This window comes from Macrotis lagotis, chromosome X, assembly GCF_037893015.1.
Source record: "Macrotis lagotis isolate mMagLag1 chromosome X, bilby.v1.9.chrom.fasta, whole genome shotgun sequence".
In the NCBI taxonomy this organism is placed as follows: domain Eukaryota; kingdom Metazoa; phylum Chordata; class Mammalia; order Peramelemorphia; family Peramelidae; genus Macrotis; species Macrotis lagotis.
Window position 1 is genome coordinate 633,692,598 of NC_133666.1, and position 20,133 is coordinate 633,712,730.

Sequence of the window (20,133 nt, forward strand, 5' to 3'; positions counted from 1 at the left end):
TATAGATTGCTCTGTATGTTGTCTCCCCTATTAGATCATAAGCTTCTTGAAGGGCAGAGACTGTCTTTTGCCTCTCTTTGTATCCCTAAAACTTAACATAAAAGTTTAGTGAATAAATGAACTTTTCTTGAATAATTCCAATTTTTTCCCCAGAATAGTTGGACCAATTAATAACTTCAACAGTGAGTTGGATCATTAATGTGTCTGTCTTCCCACAGCCTCTTTACCACTGATAATCTCTCTCTTTTATGATCAATTTTTCCTGTGAGGAAGCTTGAAATTGTTGGGAGAAAGTCAGCCTTGAAGTCAGAAAGTTCAGTAGTCAGGGTTCAAATGCTGCTTAAACTTTCAATGTTCCCAGCAATTTTCTAAGACTTTGGCTCACAGACAAGTTGCTGACTTAGCTTAGTAGAGGGAGGTTCCACAACAGAGTTCCCCACAAGAGTGAAATTTAAAGTTCATGCCAAAAGCAGAGAATCATTTTTGCTAATTTGCTGAATTATGAAGTGACATCCAAGTTACTTTAACTTGCTATTTCCTTTACTATTAGTTACATGATAATTTTTTTCATATAGAATCATAGATTTAGAACTGGAAGGGAGCTTTGAGGTCATCTAGTCCAACTCCTTTACTGTAATAATTTTAAATACCGTATGAATATATTGCCATGTAAATATGCATTATATATTATAAAATACATACAAAGTAATTTAAAGGGAATTTATATAGCACTTTAAAGTTTACAAAGCCATGTTATTTCATTCACAACAGCCCTATGAGGTGGATGCTATTATTTTCTCCATTTTACAGATGAGGAAACTGAGGCACAGACATGGGATGATTTGCCCAGGGTTACATAGGTAGTGATTGTTGGGATTTGACTCCAGGTCCTCTGACTCAGTCCAGCATCCTTTCCATTGTACTGTGATGCACATAATTGGTAATAATGTGCATTTTCTCTTTTGAAAGCTGTCCACATCCTTTGACCATTTTTTTTCACAATAACCCTGTGAGGTAGGTACCATTGCTGTCTTCATTTCACAAATGAGGAAACTGAGGCTCAGAGAGCCTAAATGACTCTTTCTACAGCACACAGCTAGCAAGTGTCTCAGGTGGGATGTGCACCCGGGTCTCCCTGACTCCCTTCTCCAGCCCTGGCCTAGCCATCGATCTTAATGTGATAAAGTCACAAAAGCATCGGAGATCTGTCGGAGATAAAGTGGGGGGGGGCGGAGCGCGCAGAAAGGGGGGAGGGGAGGGGTGTTGTCAGTTGCCGCCCAGCCCCACCCAGGCGCCGGAGGCGGAGCAAGGCTTAGGGAGCATGCGCGTTCGCCCCGCCCCTTGGCTTCTATCACTATGGCAACAGGACCGGAAGATCCGCGAGATGAGGAAAGAGCCCCAAGAGCGGCCGCGGCACCAGCGAGAGGGCCGCCGGGCGGGCGTGAAGGAGGTGGGACTTATGGAGCCGGAGCGCCGGAGGAGGCGCGAAAGGGAAGGAGAGGCCGCGACGGCCGATTGTCACGTGGTCGGGTGGGGTAGGCCGTGGGGGGGGGCGGCGGGGAAGGCGGGACTTCCTGGGCGGTCTATTTTCCTTCCGGTTGTTGGTCGGAGCTGCCCCGGCCCGGGCCTGCCCCCGCCCCCGCCGCCGTCGCCCCCTTCCCCTTCCCCGCGGCCGCCATGAAAAAATTCTTTCAGGAGATCAAGGCGGACATCAAGTTCAAGAGCGCGGGGCCCGGGCAGAAACTCACGGACACGGGGTAAGCGGGCCTGGGGGGTGGGGCGGCCTCCGTCGCTCCCCGGGCGCAGGGCTGGCGGGACACTCCCCTCGCACCCCGGCACCCACCGCGGCCCGGTCCGGCGCCTTGGCTCCGCCGGCCCCTCGCGCGCCCCGGCCTCGGGACCCGCCCTCCCCCGGGGCCCTCGCGCGCTCGTGGCTAGCGTGGGGCCCACGCACGCGCAGCCCCCGCCCTCCGTGCCGCCCGGCACCGCCCTCAGAGCCACCTGCTGCGGGGACCTCAGCCCCCTCCGAGGCCCTCGGGCATGGCAGCCACCGGCTTCCTTTTTTTTTTTAGTTTTTGCAAGGCAGTGGGGTTGAGTGGCTCGCCCAAGGCCACACGGCTAGGTCATTATCAAGTGTCTGTGGCCGCATTTGAACTCAGGGTCCTCCTGCCTCCAGAGCCGGCGCTCTATCCACTGCACCACCTAGCCGCCCTTCGTTAGTTTTTTTTTTAAGAGTATATATTTTTTAATATTTATAAGGCAATGGGGTTAAATCACTTGCCCAAGGTCACATGTCTAGGTAATTATTAAGTATCTGAGACAGATGCAGGACCTGCCGCGCTCTATCCACTGCACCACCATTATGTGACACTTGTTCTCTTCGGGTTCTTCTGTTTCTCTTGTCTCTATACAGTTTTTTTTTTGGTTGTTTGTTTTTACTGTGTTCTATCTTGGGTCCTATTCTCTGCCCTCTCTCTGTAATCTCATCAGTGTATATGGGTCCATTTATCATCTTTATGCAGTTGATTTCCAAATCTATACACTCCAACTCAGGCTCTCTCCTGACCTCCAGTCAGAATCATCGGGTGACTGCTAAGTATCTCTTATCTCTCTGCTTTTTCTCTCTATCCTTGCCCCAACTCCAAATTTTTCTATTTCTTGTTTTCTTGTTCTTTAGTTTAGGGAAACCATGGATGGTGGGAGACACGCTTTGATTCTTCTTGACAAAGATACTATAGTAGTTTTCCATTTCCTTCTCCAGCTCATTTTACAAATGAGGAAACTAAGGCAAACAAGGTGAAGTGACTTAGACCAGGGTCCAAAATATTTGAGACCAGATTAAGATTCAGGAAGCTGAGTCTTCCTGAATCAAGGCCTGGTTCTCTGTGCACTGTGGCACTCACTGCCTTGCTGACCTTTTTTTTTTTTTAAGGTTTTTTTGCAAGGCAAATGGGGTTAAGTGGCTTGCCCAAGGCCACACAGCTAGGTAATTATTAAGTGTCTGAGACCGGATTTGAACCCAGGTACTCCTGACTCCAGGGCCGGTGCTTTATCCACTACCCCTTGACCTCTTTCTAATTACACAGATTTGCAATTTCAGAGTTGACTCTTCTCTTCCACCCCCCATATCCATTCTATTGCCAAGCTGCACAACCTTTCTCTGATTTGTCCCCTTCTCTCCATTCACATTAACATTACCAGTAGTCTCCCAATTGATCTCTCCTCAATCAGTCTTAAATACACCTGTCAAAATAATGTCTTCTGACAGGTTTAATCATGTAACGCTCTTGCTCAGAAATCTTTAGTGGCTCCCAGGTATTATTGTACCTAGGATAAAATACAGACTCCTCAGCCTGGCCTTTAAAGCCTTTCCTAATTAAGTTCCAGTTTTCCAGACTCATTTCACATTGTTCCCCTTTATGTACACCACCACCTAGCTAAATTTTCCTCCTTGCAGGTTCCCAAACTTGACTTTCCTATACATGTCTCATGCTTTCCTGTGACTGTTCCTAGGCCTAGAATGTATTCCTTCCTCAGCTATGACTCAGATGCCTTCTCTTTTGGAGGATTTTTCTTAATGCTTTTCCCTTTTGCAACTATATTTGTTTACATTGTTTCTGCCAGTAGAATGTAAGCTGCTTGAAGTTAGGGACTGGTTTTTATTTTGTCCAAGTGGTGCCTAATAAATATGTGGTGGTGGTAAAATGATTGTTGCAGTTGTAGCTTTTGGCAGCAGGAAGAGGTTTTGAGAGAATAGGGAGTGACCCTAGCAGGGGAGGCCAGGGAGACTGTCACCTTTGAGTAAATGAGGATTGGATCTTTGAGGGGAGATACAGTTCTGTGGGGACACTGGGTTTAACAGAGAGACAACTCACCTGAACAAAATGATGGGGACCCATTTGGGGGAAGAGGATCTTGGAGGATGGAGAATGTAGAGATGATGAGAGACATGCTTTGAGATAACCTGGGTTCTGTGAGAGAGTTTAGAGGTTGTTAGTTCAGGAGGGAAATTTGGAGAGAAGCATTCCTCGTAAACCCTTTTTTGGGCAGACATCCTCATTTCTTTATCTTTCCCAAGTCCTTAGCATCGTGCTTGGTGTACATACAGTACTCTTGTTTGGAGACAGCATCATGGAATGCACAAAAGGCTGCACTTGGGAGACAGAAGGACCTGACTTTCAGCTCTGGCTCTGACCCTTTGTATAACTATGAGAAAGTCTCTTCTTGAGCTTTAGTTTCCTCTTTTGACTAGTGGGGATAATAACTTCTATACTGTAAAGTGTTCTAAAATATAAACACAATTATTGAATCTTTAAGGTGGAAGTCAGAATAAGAGTTGGTTTCTTTTGAGAATAGAGACAAGGCCCTGAAGGTTTTGTAAGCCATGATGATTAGGAGCATTTGCTGATTTGGTTTTTCTCAAATCACTCAGTTGCGCTGAGAAAATCCAGGAAGACTTAAAAGGAGGTAGAACTTTAGCTAATTCTTGAAGGTTGGGGAGAATTGTAAGAAAGAGGTATGGAAAAGCAGGAAACCAAGATAAGACATGAGAATACACTAGTGAAGAAGTCCCATTCTGGCTGCCTGGGAATTTATTTATAGTTGTTCAACCACTGTTCAGCTCTCTGCTATAAATTGTACATGTTGGACTCATGGAGGAGATAAACCTAAGACAGACAGTCCCTGCCCTGCAGGATCAGAGATTTATAATGTCTCAGAATTCCTCCTTCTTCATTTTGAGTTGAGCCATTGCACCATAGGAAGGAGGGTTAGCAATTGGCATCTTCCATTTCTTCCACTTTGTATTAGTCTTTGATGTATCCTTAAATGGGACCAGTAAATTGACCATTAGGGGGTAGTGAAGCAAAGGGAACAACTAGCTAGATGGCACAGTGGATAAAGCATTGGACTGTGCGTCAGGAATATCTGAATTCAAATTTGACCTTAGACACTAAAGTTGTGTGACCCTCGGCAAGTCACTTAACCCTGCTTACATCAGTTTCCTCAAAGACTCACAATCCAGTTGCAGTCCTGCTACTTGTTACCCAGAATGAGCTTGGGCAAGTCACTTTCCCTCCAGACAGAGCTCTCCCTGTCTTCTCCCTGGCTCAGAATAGAAGGTCTTGAAGTCCCCTTCTGGACCTGTAGCTCTTCTTGGAAATGACATTAAATTCACCTGCCTCTTTGTCTCTCCTTTAGGGAAAAAGTCTCCAAGGAAAGACAGAACCAGCAGGTAACCAAGCAATCCCGCCAAGGACCAACCAATGAGGCCCAAATGGCAGCAGCAGCAGCACTGGCCAGGCTGGAGCAGAAGCAACCCCGGTCCCGGGGACTCACGTCCCAAGATTCTATCCGGAACCAAGGTGAGGACTGGGCATTACTACCAGGCTTACAGCTCCACTCTCCTGGGGTAGGGAGGTGGGGGTCCTTTGAGTGATATGTCAGCATAGGAAGGTCAGGGATCATCTGCCATGTGAGGTTCAGAAAATGTGCAATTCTGGAGTGTGAGCCCAATTCAGGAGTGTTAGTGAAGCATCATGGTGGGTCCATGGCAGAGCTGGGCAGGCTTGTTTTCTTCCCCTGTTATAGAGTCTGAGGGATCAGGGAAAGCTTCCAAGAAGAGAGTTCTGGAACTGAGCTTTGAAAAGGAGGCCTCTGAGAGAGGACATTCCAGACTTGGGGGCATCAGAAACCACTTTCAGGGAAAAGAGAGGACCATCTTGTTTGACTGAATGAAGTTAGGTAAAGACATGGGACAGGCACCAGATTGTAAAAGGTCAACTTGGGCAGGTGGTGACCCTGATGCACTGAACACTGGACCTGCTGTTTAAATGGGGCCTCTGACTTGAGCTGTGTGACCCTGGGACAAGTCCTTCAACCACTTTCTGCCTCAGTTTCTTCCTTTGTAAAAATAGTGATACTAATAGTATCTATCTTCCAGGGTGTTGGGAGGATCAAATGAGTTAATGTTTGTAAAATGCTTTGCAAATCGCTATTTGAATAGTAGCTAGTATTATTAAAGGAATTGCAGTTTACTTGGCAAGCAATAGAAGGACCAGGATTTTGAATACAGGAATATAGTGACACAGTCTTTGCAAAAGGAGGATCAATTTGAGTTTAATTATGGGTGTTAGAGGGATGAAAGCATATGGAGACAGAAAATCTTTCAGGAAGTTAATCATCCCATGCCTGTGAGGGTGGGAATAAATAAGAGGACAGATGCCAGAGATGATATAAAGGCAGAGAGACAGATATTAGAGTTTAGAGAAAAATCATTGATGACCAAAATGGTGGGTTGTAGTATTTCTGATGAAAATAGTGAAGCTTGAAGGAAGAAAACAAGCTTGTTTTTGGATAAGTTGTATTTGAGACTTCATTGGATCATCTGGGTGGAGATGTTCACAGGCTGGTCTGGTGCTTATAAGAGAATTGACCTTATATATAGGTTTGGGAGTCATTTGTATAGGCTTGGTGGTTGAATCCTGAATGAAATTGCCTAAAAATGCTGTGTAGAGAGAAAACTAAGTACAGAACCTTGTAGAACCTCTCTGAGAAGAGGAAAGGACAGGCAGCCAGTGAAGGAGTAAAATTAGAGCTAGAATGATCACCAGGACTATGTGGTGAGGTGAAGGGGGAAGAGAGAGTATCCTTAAAGAGAGATTAATCTGTGATATCAGACATTAGAGAGGTGTAAAGGAGGATGAAGATTGGGGGAAAAAAAGATGATTAGTTTAGCAATTACATAGTCATTGTTGACTATGTTTCAGTTTCAGTGGAATGCTAGGAACTGAAGATAATCTTAAAAGGGAAGAGAATAGGGAGGTGAGGAATTGACAATATTACAAAATTTTTAAATTTTTCCATAAGTTTAGTAATAAGGGGGGAAGAGAAGTGGAATGGTCCCGAAGCACATGGGAAGGAATCAGTAATGAAGAAGAGATTGAAGGTATAGGAGAAAGAAGAAATTCCTGCTAGAGCAAGGTGTTAAGAGGAAAAAAGAAGGGGATTAAGAGGGCAGGTCTCACTCTTTCAGGGACCAGAGAGAGGTTAAGAAAAGTTTTGCAGAATGGAAGAAGGGAGCTCATATCAGAAATTCTGGATCTCCTTTGTAGTAATGGCTGCATTATCTACTGTGTAAGGATTAGACCTGTGGATACAGGGAAAGTGAAGAGAGGAGCAAAGGTTTGGCAGGGGATTTGTAGAAAATGAAGGAGGGAGTTGATAAAAGTAGAGTAGGCTTATGATGCAGGAATAAGGACCCAATGGAGAAAGGAAGAGAAAATCAGGGCTGAAAGGATAGGCTGGGGGGGGGGCAAGAGAGTGTGGTAGAAGACAAACACATTTTGCCATTTTCACCATGACCTAGGATACTGGCATTTTTTTTTTTTTACCTTTGTATTAGAGCTGTCTGATCCACTCAGGATTTCTTCTTGGTATTGGTGGTGTTAGTCAATCAACAAACATTTATAAAGCATATATTGCCCAGCACTAAGGATTCAAAGATAGCAATGAAGCTGTCCCTACCATCAAGGAGCTTACATTCTGTGCACCTGTTTTCACAGACACAGAAACACATAAGAAATATGTAGATATATATTTATGAATACATGTGTGCATGTATGTGCACACACACACATACACACAAAATAAATTGAAGATAATTTGTGGTGTTGAGGACAATAAGATAGGAGGTGGGAATCCAGGAAAGGCTTCATAGAAAAGGCATCAGGAGCTTAGTTTTGAAGGAAACAAGGGATGGAAAGAATTTTGGCATAGGAAACAGACCATGCGAAAGCCCAGAGGCAGGATAATGAAGTGTCTGGGGCTCAGTGTACCAAATGGATTGGGTGGAAGGCAGGTAGGAGGATTTAATGGAGAGGAGGTTGAGTGAGGCTAGGTTGTGAAGGTCTTTAAAAGCCAAACCAGATAAGTTGAATGGTGATAATAAAGGTGGTAGTGAGCCATTGGAGATTGCAAAGGGAAGTGACATGGTGTCAGAGCGAAACTTTGTGGAGGATAGATGGATAGGAGTGGGGAGATCAATGCAGTGCATTAGCTAAGACATGATTGCAGCCTATAACTAGGGTCTTAGCTGTATGAGTAGAGAGAAGGAGACAGATTAGAAATGATACAGGTAGAAATGACAGCTAGTAGATAAGAAGGAGTGTCAAGGAAAATGGCAAAGTTGCAAACCTAGGGGACTCCAATGTGGGGGGTGCTGGCACCTTGATGGAAAGGAGGACATTTTGAAGAATGTTTGGGACTTGGGTTGGGTTAGTTGAGCTTCTGTTTAGGAACTACAGAAGTTGGGAGGCCTTAAGAATGACTATTACTGGCGGTTGATGTCTTCAGCTTTGGGCACACACTGTATCACCCTTTTATAGAAAAGGAGACAGAGCACTGAGGTGCCATACTTGCCCAAAGGCCCACAAATCCTAAATTGTCAGACTTCATCTCACAGTCTCATTGCCACACTGCCCCCTGCTCATGTGTTGTCACCATGAGGCAGGTGTATTTGTATTAAACTGCCAGGAAAGTGTGGTTCATATATCCAGCATGGCCCACTCAGGGTGCCAGCCAGGTTGGGGGGATGTAGATGAGACCTATTCTGTGCTGAGACAGAGGGACAAGGAAAGACACACACCCAGAAGCAGGTGCATTCTTGGTCACACCTCTTCTTCCTTTTTTTTTTTTTTTTTTTCAGTAAGGAAGGAATTACAAGCAGAAGCCACTGTTAGTGGGATTGCTGAGTCAGCTGGAATAAATGTGGTAAGTTGGAAGATGGAGGGTGATGAGTGTGGGGAAAAGAACTTGGAGGCCTGAAAAGGGCCATACCTTCTGGCATGCACAGTCTACCTCTCTGACCTCCTTTTGACTAATCAGTCTATTCACGATATTTACTGAGGGCCCTGCCTGTACTAGGCCTTGTGGAGAGGGGTCCAACCCTCAGTTTTCAGGGTCATTGGGGAGATATCTGGGAATTTAGTCACTTAGCCTATGTAGGTCTCAATTTCCCCTATCATAAACTAATTAAATTTCAAAGATCCCTGTCAGTTCTGCTATCTGCAGAATTAACTTCCAAGCCCTCATGAAACAATAGGCTTTGTCTAGACCATTGACTTCAGAAGACTCAGGGTGGTATGAGATTGGACTCTTCCTAACAGAGGCAGATTACATGTCAAATGAATTCATTCCCAGGCCTTAAGTTATGTGCTTAAGTTATTTCCAGTTTTAGTTGGAACTCTCAGGTCCCCTTTGGTGTCATAAGTAGCCCTGGAGGAAGGGCTTTATACAATGACAATTCAAATCAGCCTCTGATCCCTCAGCTATGTGACCTTGGGCAAGTCACTTAACCACTGTGGGGCTCATTTTCCTCATCTGAAAAATAGGCTTGTTATCCAGAAAGTGCTTTGTAAACTTTGAAGTGCTCTGCACTCAGTCTAAAAAGAAAGGAAAGTGCCCTTGAGGCCCTCTAGACCAACTATATCTGAACCAAAAATTGTCTATCCAACCTTGCCAACAAATGCCCGTCTAGCTATTGCCTGAGGAGTCCCTCTTCTCCATTTGTTGAGGCAGCTGTTCCACAACTGGCCAGCTTGGACTGGGACCAAATGTTTTTTGAGCCAGTTCCCCCACACCCACCCTGCTTGCTTCTTATTTTGGGTTTGATTCTCCCCCCACACTTTTACACACTAGCCCTTTACATGCCTGAAGGCTTTTCTCCAAACCAAAGATCACCAAGCTAGATACATCTTTACAAGGTCCTCTTGTGGTTTTTTCCCATTTTTTGGATGTGCTCCTGACTTTCCCAAAGTGGGATGCTTGGATATTACACATAAGCACAGCCTTCCGGGGCACTCCACTGACCAGGGCAGATGCCAGACTGCTCCTTCACACAATCTCATCATTAGTGTTTTTTGGCTGCCATGTCCCCTGTGCCTAAGTGAACTTCTGGTCCACTACCACCTTAGGATCTTTTTCAGAGGATCTGTTCTCTAGCCACCCTTCTCTTTGTAAAGTAAGCATGGAACTTTACATTTGCATTAAATTTTGTCCAGCCTATCATTCTAGTTTGTGGAAAGCTTTCCAGATTCAGACAATGTGAAACACGTGAGTAGTTAATCCTAAAGTTACAAAACACTTTGTAAATGGATTGTACTACTGCAGAATACCAGCAGCCAAGTGCCTTGCCTTGGCCATGCCACCACTTTGCATCCTGGTGGAAAGAGAACTCATTGTCTGCTTGAGTGAGTCCTCCTAGAGGAAGGAAGGACCCGGCAGAGTTTCAGACCTGAATGAATCCCAAGGAATCTGATCCCATCAGGAGGGGAGGGAGCCCATGGCTTATAGGCTCAATCTTATTTCTTCCCCAGATGCCTGAGGCGAAGGAGGAGGGATCTTCAAACCTGTCTGTGTCTGGGGTTTATTTTACCTGCCCATTCACTGGAGCCATCTTGAGAAAAGACCAGCGGGATGCTTATATCAAAGAGGCCATCAACAAGGTGAGGAGGGTCTTGACCTCAATTTCACTTTGAAACCATTTTGCCTGCCTTTCCTCCAATGTGTGTTGGGAGGAATTTGCTTATGTCAGTCACTCCTCTGGTCAAGAATCTTCTGTCTGCACTGATGACATCCATTTCATTCTGTACATGTTAAGTTCAGGATGGTGTTGTCAACAGGGTCCTCAGACCTGGACTTTAATCCTGGCTTTCCTGCTTTTCAAACTCTTGTGTGACCTTGAGGAATAACTTCCCTTCTCTGGGCCTTTATAGTTTCCTCATCTGTAAAATGACTTGGTTAGAGCTGAGGTCTTCTGAGGATCCAGTCAGTGCTGGGATCCTTTCAGCTCAGAATTTGTCCTAAGTGAATTTTTTTTTTAAATACACAAGCCTATTAAATTTCATCATATTACTTTTGGACCATGTTCTAACTTGTCAAGATCTTTTTAGTTGTTTGTTGTTTTTGTTTTTTAGGTTTTTGCATGGTAAGCGGGGTAAAGTGGCTTGCCCAAAGTAACACAGCTAGGTAATTATTAAGTGTCTTGAGGCCGGATTTGAACTCAGGGACTCCTGACTCCAGGGCCGGTGCTCTATCCACTGTGCCACCTAGCCACCCCAATCTTTTTAGTTCTTGACAATCATTTGAGTTGTTAGTTATCCCTCTTGGCTTGGTATCATTTGCCAATTTGATGAACATACCATCTGTGCCTGTATCCAAATTATTGGTAGGAACATTAAGTAGCAAAAGGCCAAGGGCAAGTCCTGGGGGCATTCCACTGGAGACTCCCCATGGATATAGATTCATTCCCTTTTTACACTCAGCCAGCAAGTTCCAGACCCATTGATCATGTACCCATTTAACTCTCACATTCTTATCTTGTGCCCAAGAAAACTGTTGGGGGTTTTATGAAACACTTTACTAAACTACTACTGTTATGTGGTTAGAGCACTCTCCTGCTCTGCCACCCAAATCACTTTGCCCACAAAGGAAATGAGTTTAATATGGTATGGCGAGATTTCAGGAGGGCTGAATGTGGTGACTGATGGACCACGGTCATTCCTGGTCTCATCTTGGGTGTATCCTTCTTCTTTCTGGACCTCAGCTGCTTCTTCTGTAAGATGATGATGAGACTTGATTGGATCACGTCCTTTCTAGTGCTAAATCTGGGGTCCAAGTTCCTTTTCAGTGAAGTCACACTGACCTGCCTTTGTTTTGTTTGTCCTTCTCCAAATCTGTGGTATCCCATGATCTTTTGAAAGCATGTGATAGAAGGAAGTGCTTCATCATTCTGACAGACCATGTAGCCTAGTAGATTGAGCTGGCCTCAGGACCAAGGGGACCTAGGCTCAAGTCCTGCCTCTCTCACAGACTAGGCAGGTGATTTCCTCCCATTAAGTTTTTATTTCTTCATTTGTAAAAGGGGCTTTTCAGACTTCTGTTCCTTGTCCCCTCAGGCTGGTGTGAGTAGAGCAATGGGCAAATCTGCTACTCAGACAAGTGTTGTTGTCCTTTATCTAGCACTCAGACAAAGACCCAGTGGCTGCTTCCATCATGAAGATCCATACGTTCAACAGGGACCGAGAAAAAGTGAAACTGGGGGTGGACACCATTGCCAAGTAAGACCCTCTCCTGCAAAGAAGTTTTGGGGCATTTTCAGAGCTGTCCTATCCATTCTCATAGCAATAACAACAATAATAATAAAAGTAATGAATAGCAGTTATATAGCACCTACTATATACTGAGGGATTTGCAAATAGTTTCTTATTTGATCCTTACAACAATCCTAGAAAGAAGTCCTATTGCTGTCCTCATTTTTACATTTCAGGAAACCAAGGTAGACAGAGATTGAGTGACTTTCCCAAAGTCACACAGCTAGTAAGTGTCTAAGATCTGACTTGAACTTGTCTCCCTCACTCTAGGCCCAACTGTGCCCTAAAGTGGATAGCAGAGCACTGAGGACCATGCAAAAATGATTTGCTGAAAGTCATCCAGAGTCAAAAACTAGTATTCAGCTCTTGGGACTTTATCCCATGGACTCTTTCCTCTATGACATTTGTTGGGGTTACTTGTAGCCACAGGAAGTTAGAATTCTCTGGGTTTTGTTGGCAGAAAGTATCCCCATGGTTTAAGAGAGAGGCTTTAGTTTGCCAGTGCTGGTGATAAGAAGCCTGTCTTGGAGCAGGAGGTTCCCAGCAGGGGACCATAATTCCTTGAGTCCTTAGGTCAATTCTAAGGGTTACTAAAGCTTCCGAACTCACTCAGCATCTCTTGTATGTTCCAGCTTTGCTTCCATATTGAGTCAATGCACTTTTCTACCTGGGTGTATACACACAAAGGTTGGCATTCTGGGTTATAGATCCCTCCTTTGAAATGAGGGAAAAAAAGGGTGCCCTCCCTGCTCTGGCAGAGCTAAGTCTTCTTCCATGTGGCTTCAGGATTGGAACCTGGTGAAGAGGGTCTTTCCTCTCACTCAACCCACAAATCCCCATGGAAGGAAAAGCACAGTAGTCATCATTCATCCAACAAACTTACATCCAACAAACTAGACTTACTGTCTCTGCACAGGTACCTGGACAACATCCATCTTCACCCAGAAGAAGAGAAATACAGGAAAATCAAATTGCAAAACAAAGTGTTTCAGGTAAAGTTCATTTCATCCCCTCCCTAGGACTTCAACTGCCCAATATCTCTTCTCTCTTCATACTGTCATCAGTAGACTTCTAGGACCAGCTGTTTCGACTCTTGCTGGAGCCTCCTGACAGGTCTTATGGCCTTCTCTCCCTCCTCCAACCCACCCTTTCCATGCTACAGATTTATCTTACTTGTATTCATAGGAGTCTTTTGCTCACAGCTTTTCCTTGATTCCCTTGTGCACTATGTAAAGTTTAATCAGCTTTGCCAGATAGCAGAAGCCCACTACTCTCTGGGCCCGCTTATCTTTTAGCCCAAACTCCTCAGACTCCCCACCATGTGCCAAACTGTACTCCTCTTTGTTCCCCTTTTCTCTCTGTACTGTTTTTCTGAGAAGCTTTCCTTCCTCTGCCCTTAGTAACAGTCTTCCCTCTCAGGTCTCCCAGAGCGGTTTGGTCCGGTGTCCTGTGTAGGAGTCATAACCCCCTACCAGCCTGTAAGTTAGTTCCAAGAGGGGATGGACTAAGTCTTATCTAAGCTTTGTGTTGAACCCAGCACAATGCCTTTGCAAACAAGCTCTTAATATATGCATGAATTAAGCTATTGCACCACAATCCCACTTCTCTTTTAGGAGCGAATCAACTGCCTAGAAGGGGCTAATGAGTTTTTTGAGGCCATTGGATTTGAGAAGATAATTCTCCCTGTTCCAGAACAAGGCAAGGGGGCTGGGATGGGTCATGGGCATCAGCTGTCCCTAATGTGGGGAGGAGAAAACAGTCTTTTATCCAAAGGATATTCTTGACAGACTAGACCCTGGTTCCTTTGGGGGGCAGAGGAGGGGCAGGGCTTCAGGAGGCAACATAAGGACCCAATATTCTGCTGCAGAAACCTCTGAGGAATATTATGTTCTGAGTGAGGAAGCTCTGGCCCACGTAGAGAAACTGGAAGAACACAAAGTCACCCTGCAGGGCTCAGAGCCAGTGCGAGCTCAGCTGGCCCGGCAGCAACGAGTATTCAAGCCCTCCCCTCTGGCTGCTCAGTTTGATCTACCTGGAGACTTCTTCAACCTCACAACAGAGGAGCTTAAACGGGAGCAGAAGCTAAGGTTGGATAAAGTTGTTTAGGTGGAAGGTATAAGGTGAAACCCTGCCAGGTAAGGTTGGATTTGGATCAGGCCAAGCCTTCTGTATTTTCCAGGATGGACACTGTGGAACGGCTGACTGTGCTTCGGACCAAAGCCATGCGGGAGAAGGAGGAGCAACGGGAAATGCGAAAATATACCTATACCCTCTTACGAGTTCGCTTTCCAGATGGGCACATCCTCCAGGGTAAACTGGCCTCATTGTCCCTAGTATCCTTGGGACCAATAGTGGGGAAGGGCAGAGCTGGTCCTTTCAGGTCTGGTGACCACAGGGTGGAACAGGACAGGAGTGCAGGCAAGTGAGCAGAGGCCAGTCAGACCATTCATGTTGCTATGGTGATGCAGAATGTACCATTTGTGCTTTGTTGCCCCTCCCCTCCCCTTCCCAGGTACGTTCTATGCTCGAGAGAGGCTGTCTGCACTCTACAGCTTTGTGAGGGAGGCATTGCAGAATGACTGGCTGCCCTTTGAATTGCTTTCTGCAGGCGGGAATAAACTGTTGGATGAAAACTTAGCCTTCAATGAATGTGGGCTGGTAAGTGATGAGGGAATGCTGGCCTCTTTCACCTTCTGGACCAAATGTAAATTGACTTTGATTCAGAAGCCTTAAATCAGGCTTTTTAGTTCACATTTTCTGGGAGAAGTGAGGGTTCTTCCTTTAAAAAAAATGATGTTTTCAAAGAACCTGGGCATGTGTATAGTTTGAATCCTTATTTGTATCATGGCCTACAGCATGTTGCTTGCTGCTCTGGGCCATATTAAAAAAGTCCCTTCTGTAATTCTATGTGCACTAAAGGCTTCCTTTTAATTAAGGTATTTAGTGTTTAATTCATTCCAAATACTCAGTTTTTCAAATTAATTAAACCATTGAATACAAATTTTTCAAGGTCCTGACTTTTGTATAGACTGAGGTCTAGCTTATCCCCCTGCCCTCCACTCCCTGCTAACATGTAGTAGGATCCTTGGGATGGGAAAAAAAGCTTTTCCAGGGCTTCCTTCCAGTGAGTCTGTGAGGGAGAGAGATAATGGGGAGTATTGTTATTGCCATTTTGTAGAGAAGGAAATGGAAATTCAGAAATTGTGATTTATCCATGGGCATACAGCTGTTAAGTTGTGAAGCCAAGACTGGAACTGTGAACAGGAACTTTCCCATGACACCATGCTGCTTCCCTTAATGTCTATCTTCATGTCTGACTGCCCCAGGGTGGCCCTAAACCTTATTCCAGGCAAACCCAAAAGATTATTGTAGCTTGAGGTCCTTAGGTAACCTGTGAGAGGGTAGAACTTGGGAAGTTCCTAGAGTAGGGATGATAGTTATTCCCAGATGCCAAAAAACACTTGGTTCTCCACCTGCCCAGGTTTTAAATTGTAACGACGCATTATAAAAAACACTAGGTTTGAAATCTGAAGACCTAGGTGTTAACCTCAGCTCTTACACATAAAATGACTGTGAGCCTTTAGCTCAGGTTGTTCTTCTCAAGCCACACTTGTCTTTACTATAAAATGGGACTAAAAATTTAGGCAGAAAAAACAGAAGCATGTAGTGACATCATCATCAATCCCCTAATAAACTGGGGGAGGAAAAAGGGGAGAGACTTCCCAACATGCCCCTGCCTCCATTGGGGGCTACTGAGTGAATGGATGGGTTTGATTTCAGGTGCCTTCAGCTCTTCTGACTTTCACTTGGGACACAGGCGTCTTGGAAGATATCAAGGCATCAGGAGCTGAGCAGGCCCTGGAAATTCTGAAACCTGAACTTCTTGCAACTGTGGAAAACCTCGCATGAAATAAAACCAGGCTTGGCCTCGGCCCCATTGGTTCTGTCTCATGCTCCTCCCCTCCTGTACCTCCTTCCCCTTGCCCCTTCAGTCTCCCAGATTCCAAGCAGAAACTCTTGGCTTTTTGCTTGGGGAGGAAGGCTACAATGTGGAGGTGGAATTATTTCAAGAATGAGGAGAGTTGTCCTCTCAACATAGGCAGACTAGGATAGATGGTAGCCCTTTCCTTGCACCCTGATACTTTTGTTTCAGGACCAGGGTCGTAAGAGCTTCCCCTGATCCCAGAGAACATGGTTGGATAGAACTTTGTGGAGACTTTCCACCAGAAAAGCTACATTTGTGCTGCTTTTTGTATACATGATTTTAAAACTTGCTCTAAGTAGCTATTAATGTACAGTTTATTTAATTTAAGATAGTTTGCATAGAGAGATGCTGGTCATTTCATTGGTGGGGGAGCAAATTTAGGTCATGAGGGAAGGACTTCCTTGGTTGATGCAATCTACTTCAAAACTGGGTTCAACTACTCATGTTCTTGGATAGAAAATGGACAAAGAAGCGACTGGTATATCACTACATGATACCTATAAACACTAAATTATGAACTTGATTAAATAGATTATTTGAATACAACTTCCTGGAACTCATTTATTCTAGGCCACAGAGTTTAGAAATGGGACTTTTCAGACAAATCAATTGCTTGGTGGGGGCAAGGGATATTTTGGGGAACACTGGATGGATTTTAGGATGTATTCTCTGATTTGGAACAAAAAACTTAACTTCAGTTTTCATAGGAAAAATACTTATAATATTTTTGACTATTTGGTGTCTTGTAATTTTCTTCAGTTAGTGAAATGGAGTAGCAAGGAGTCACATTTAGAGATCACTGGTTTTAACCTTGGTGAAGTAGAAGAATGCAGGCATTAGCCTCATTTTACCATGACACTCAGCATGTGAATCATCTGGTCCAGTGGTAAGAGGGAGCTAAAGAATGGTCACCTGTCTCACTCTAGCACCTTTGACGTGTTCTTCTGGGGAATCAGGGGGATTCTACATAAATGAAAAAAAGCAAACCTTACCCCTTCAAGTGTCAGTACTAAAAAACTCTAATCATTTGAAATGATAAACTTCATTCTGCTCTTCTGTGCCTTTACCAAACAGAATGTTGAACATAACTGAATCTTCTGGATCTTTTTGCTTGATTAGGAACAATTGATGCCAATCAGATAACTTCAATTATAAGGAAAAATTTCCTAACTAGAATTGTTTCGGATTCAAATGGGTTTCTTCAGTAAGTAGTGAGCATTCATCAGCAGGAATTTAAGGACTTGAGATGCTCAGGTACAAATTTCTGACAGTACCAAATTGGAAAAGTGTGGGTCCAGCAACAAGATAATCATTCCCTCTACAGTATCTCTGTCAAGTGTTCATCCTACCCCAGTTTGTAGACATCCAGAGAGGAGTAACCCACTACTCAAAACCAATTTGTTTTCATTTCTAGAAAGCTTGAATAAGTATTTTTCCCCATCAAGCATAAAATTGCTTCCCTGAAACTTCTACCCAGTGTTGTTATTTCTGCCCTTGGCCAAGTCTAATCCTTACTCTTCCACTTTTCAGTTGTATTCAATTTTTTTTTAGGTTTTTGCAAGGCAAACGGGGTTAAGTGGCTTGCCCAAGGCCACACAGCTAGGTAATAAGTGTCTGAGACCAGATTTGAACCCAGGTACTCCTGACTCCAGGGCCAGTGCTTTATCCACTACGCCACCTAGCCACCCCTTGTGTTCAATTCTTTCTTGGAGGTGATATTAGTTTGCCATTTCTTTCTCTATCTCATTTTACAGAGGAGGTACTGAGGCAAATTTGGTTAAGTGATTTGCCCAGCCAGTAAATGTGAGGCTAGATTTGAACTCGGGGAAATGAGTCTTCCTGATTTCAGACCCACCTATTCAAGTGTGCCACCTAACATGAAGACAGCTACAGTGTTCACTGCTTCTTAATATCACCAATTCCTTCAACCCTTCTGAATAAAATATGATTGTCAAGCCTTCTATCATCCTGGAAGTCCTCTCCTACAAGGATTCCAACTTGTCAACATCCTTTCTAAAATGGGGCAGTCTCACCTGGGACGGCATAATGGAACAACCATTATCTTCATTTTGAAGAGAGGTCCCAAGGAACAGCAGTTCCCCTAATCATTTCCTCTACCTTTTGAAGGATAAAATTACCAAGACAGTACATTTGTTATTATTTGACAGAGCTTTAATAGCCGAGAGTTAAGATCACATTACTATAACAGTGCTCTTCTCTGCCACATTTAACATGATTGACAGCTTCTCTAAAGCCTCATCTTTTGTCTAAACAGGTTGCTGAATACTACTGACAATACTTTTGAATTCTCCCCATATTGATCATCACCTATATGTTGGCACACTGAATTCTAGCTCCTGAAATTTCTTCACATGAGATTCTCCTTTACATCCAATGCTACTTTATCTGGGCAGTTGGGTGGCATAGTAGTTAGCAAGAAATGTGTTCAAATTTGACCTTGGACACTTGCTTACTAACTCATCTATAAAATGGGGCTAAAGTAGAAGCTACCTCCCAGGGTTTTGAGGATACAATATTTATATAAAAGTGCTTTGAAAACAGACTATTACAAATACTAGCTATTATTTTATGTAACCTCTCATTAAGACCAACACTTCAGAGCCATATTTCAATTAGGAGTCATGTTTCATAATCTCTTTTGTTATTGACAAGTCAGGAATAAGTCACCCTGACTCCGGACTGGGCACTCTATATCCACTGTACCAGCTAGCTGCCCTATAATCGGTGATCTAATTGGAAAAACTCATCGCTAGAGGGCTGGCTACCATGTAATCTTTTTTTATACCCCACTAGGGTACAAAGGAACTGTGTGACAGACTCAGAGGAAAGAACCTACATTAGTAAAAATTATAAATGCTGTATTTTAGGATAATAACCCCTGAAGGACTATTGAAATTTGTAGGGTTAGTTTGACTTTTATCTTTTTTTTTTTTGCAAGGCAAATGGAGTTAAGTAGCTTGCCCAAGGCCACACAGCTAGGTAATTATTAAGTGTCTGAGACTGGATTTGAACCCAGGAACTCCTGACTCCAGGGCCGGTGCTTTATCCACTGAGCCACCTAGCCACCCCAGTTTGACTTTTATCTTAAGGATTCCAAGATTGTTTTTTATAGTTCTCATTTGGGCTTCCCTTCTCTCACTTTCCTGGATTGCTGTTAATGTAACCTTTCCACATAATTGTCTAGGTGAAGGTAGCATCTCTAGTTGCTTAGAGATCTTTCCTACTTTTAAGGTTTAGTCGAGATCTATTGTCTCCAAACCTTTATCATGCATCCTTATCAGTAAACTTGTTTTGAACATGCACCATCTGTACATACCAAAATTATGCAAAGATTTTTGTTGAATTTGGCTAGTAAATGTCTATATCTAATGTCAATCAACTATTCTGGCAAACTAATTGCAAGGTGCTCCATTTTTAGATTTCTAACAAGTTCAAAACTCACTGAAACCATTTAGAAAATTTCAAAATAGCTTATAACATTGTTTCCAAGTTTTTAAAGTGCATAGATGTGAAAGTTTTCATAAGTAACATGTGCTTACATCATTTTCAGCAGTTTAAAAAGGAAAGTGAACATCTATGGATGAGAGGGTATCAACAGTATAAGATGCTGCAGAGAGGTTAAGAAGGATGAAGATTGAGAACGGCTGTCAGACTTGGCAATTAAAACACCATTGATAACTTTGAAAAGAACAATTTTTATGTGGAACAAAAAAATCAAGGTGATTACAATTGGAAGGAGAGTACTGACCTCAAAAATTGAAAATTTCAAAACAGGATAGGTATGGGAGGAGGAAAAAGAATGATAAAATAAGATTTGTAAAAGAGACAACAAACACCCAAAGCTGTTCACCTTGGTACTTTTTTCTCATGAAAAATGGTGTGTGTTTGGGGGGGGGGGATGTTTTCATGTGGTATATAAGCCTTGGCTTTCCAGCCACTTCCCAGGACTGCTGAAGGGCCCCTGTACCAGACAGTTAG

At 43.7% G+C, this 20,133-nt stretch overlaps 1 protein-coding gene across 2 annotated transcripts; it reads left to right on the plus strand.

Moving 5' to 3' along the window:
• Nucleotides 1-1,014: 1,014 nt before the first annotated feature.
• On the plus strand, nucleotides 1,015-16,680 carry UBXN6 (UBX domain protein 6). Of its 2 annotated transcripts, XM_074203999.1 has the most exons (13): nucleotides 1,015-1,112; nucleotides 1,367-1,450; nucleotides 1,696-1,757; nucleotides 5,200-5,363; nucleotides 8,705-8,769; nucleotides 10,374-10,502; nucleotides 12,019-12,116; nucleotides 13,066-13,141; nucleotides 13,763-13,847; nucleotides 14,017-14,236; nucleotides 14,329-14,459; nucleotides 14,662-14,807; nucleotides 15,930-16,680. In XM_074203999.1, exons 2-13 carry the CDS (start codon nucleotides 1,385-1,387, stop codon nucleotides 16,056-16,058), a joined length of 1,371 nt encoding a protein of 456 aa, XP_074060100.1. In that variant the 5' UTR covers nucleotides 1,015-1,112; nucleotides 1,367-1,384; the 3' UTR covers nucleotides 16,059-16,680. The 2 variants fall into 2 exon arrangements, with proteins under 2 accessions (XP_074060100.1, XP_074060099.1); XM_074203998.1 differs by lacking the exon at nucleotides 1,015-1,112 and having other exon boundaries at nucleotides 1,126-1,450.
• Nucleotides 16,681-20,133: the final 3,453 nt, after the last annotated feature.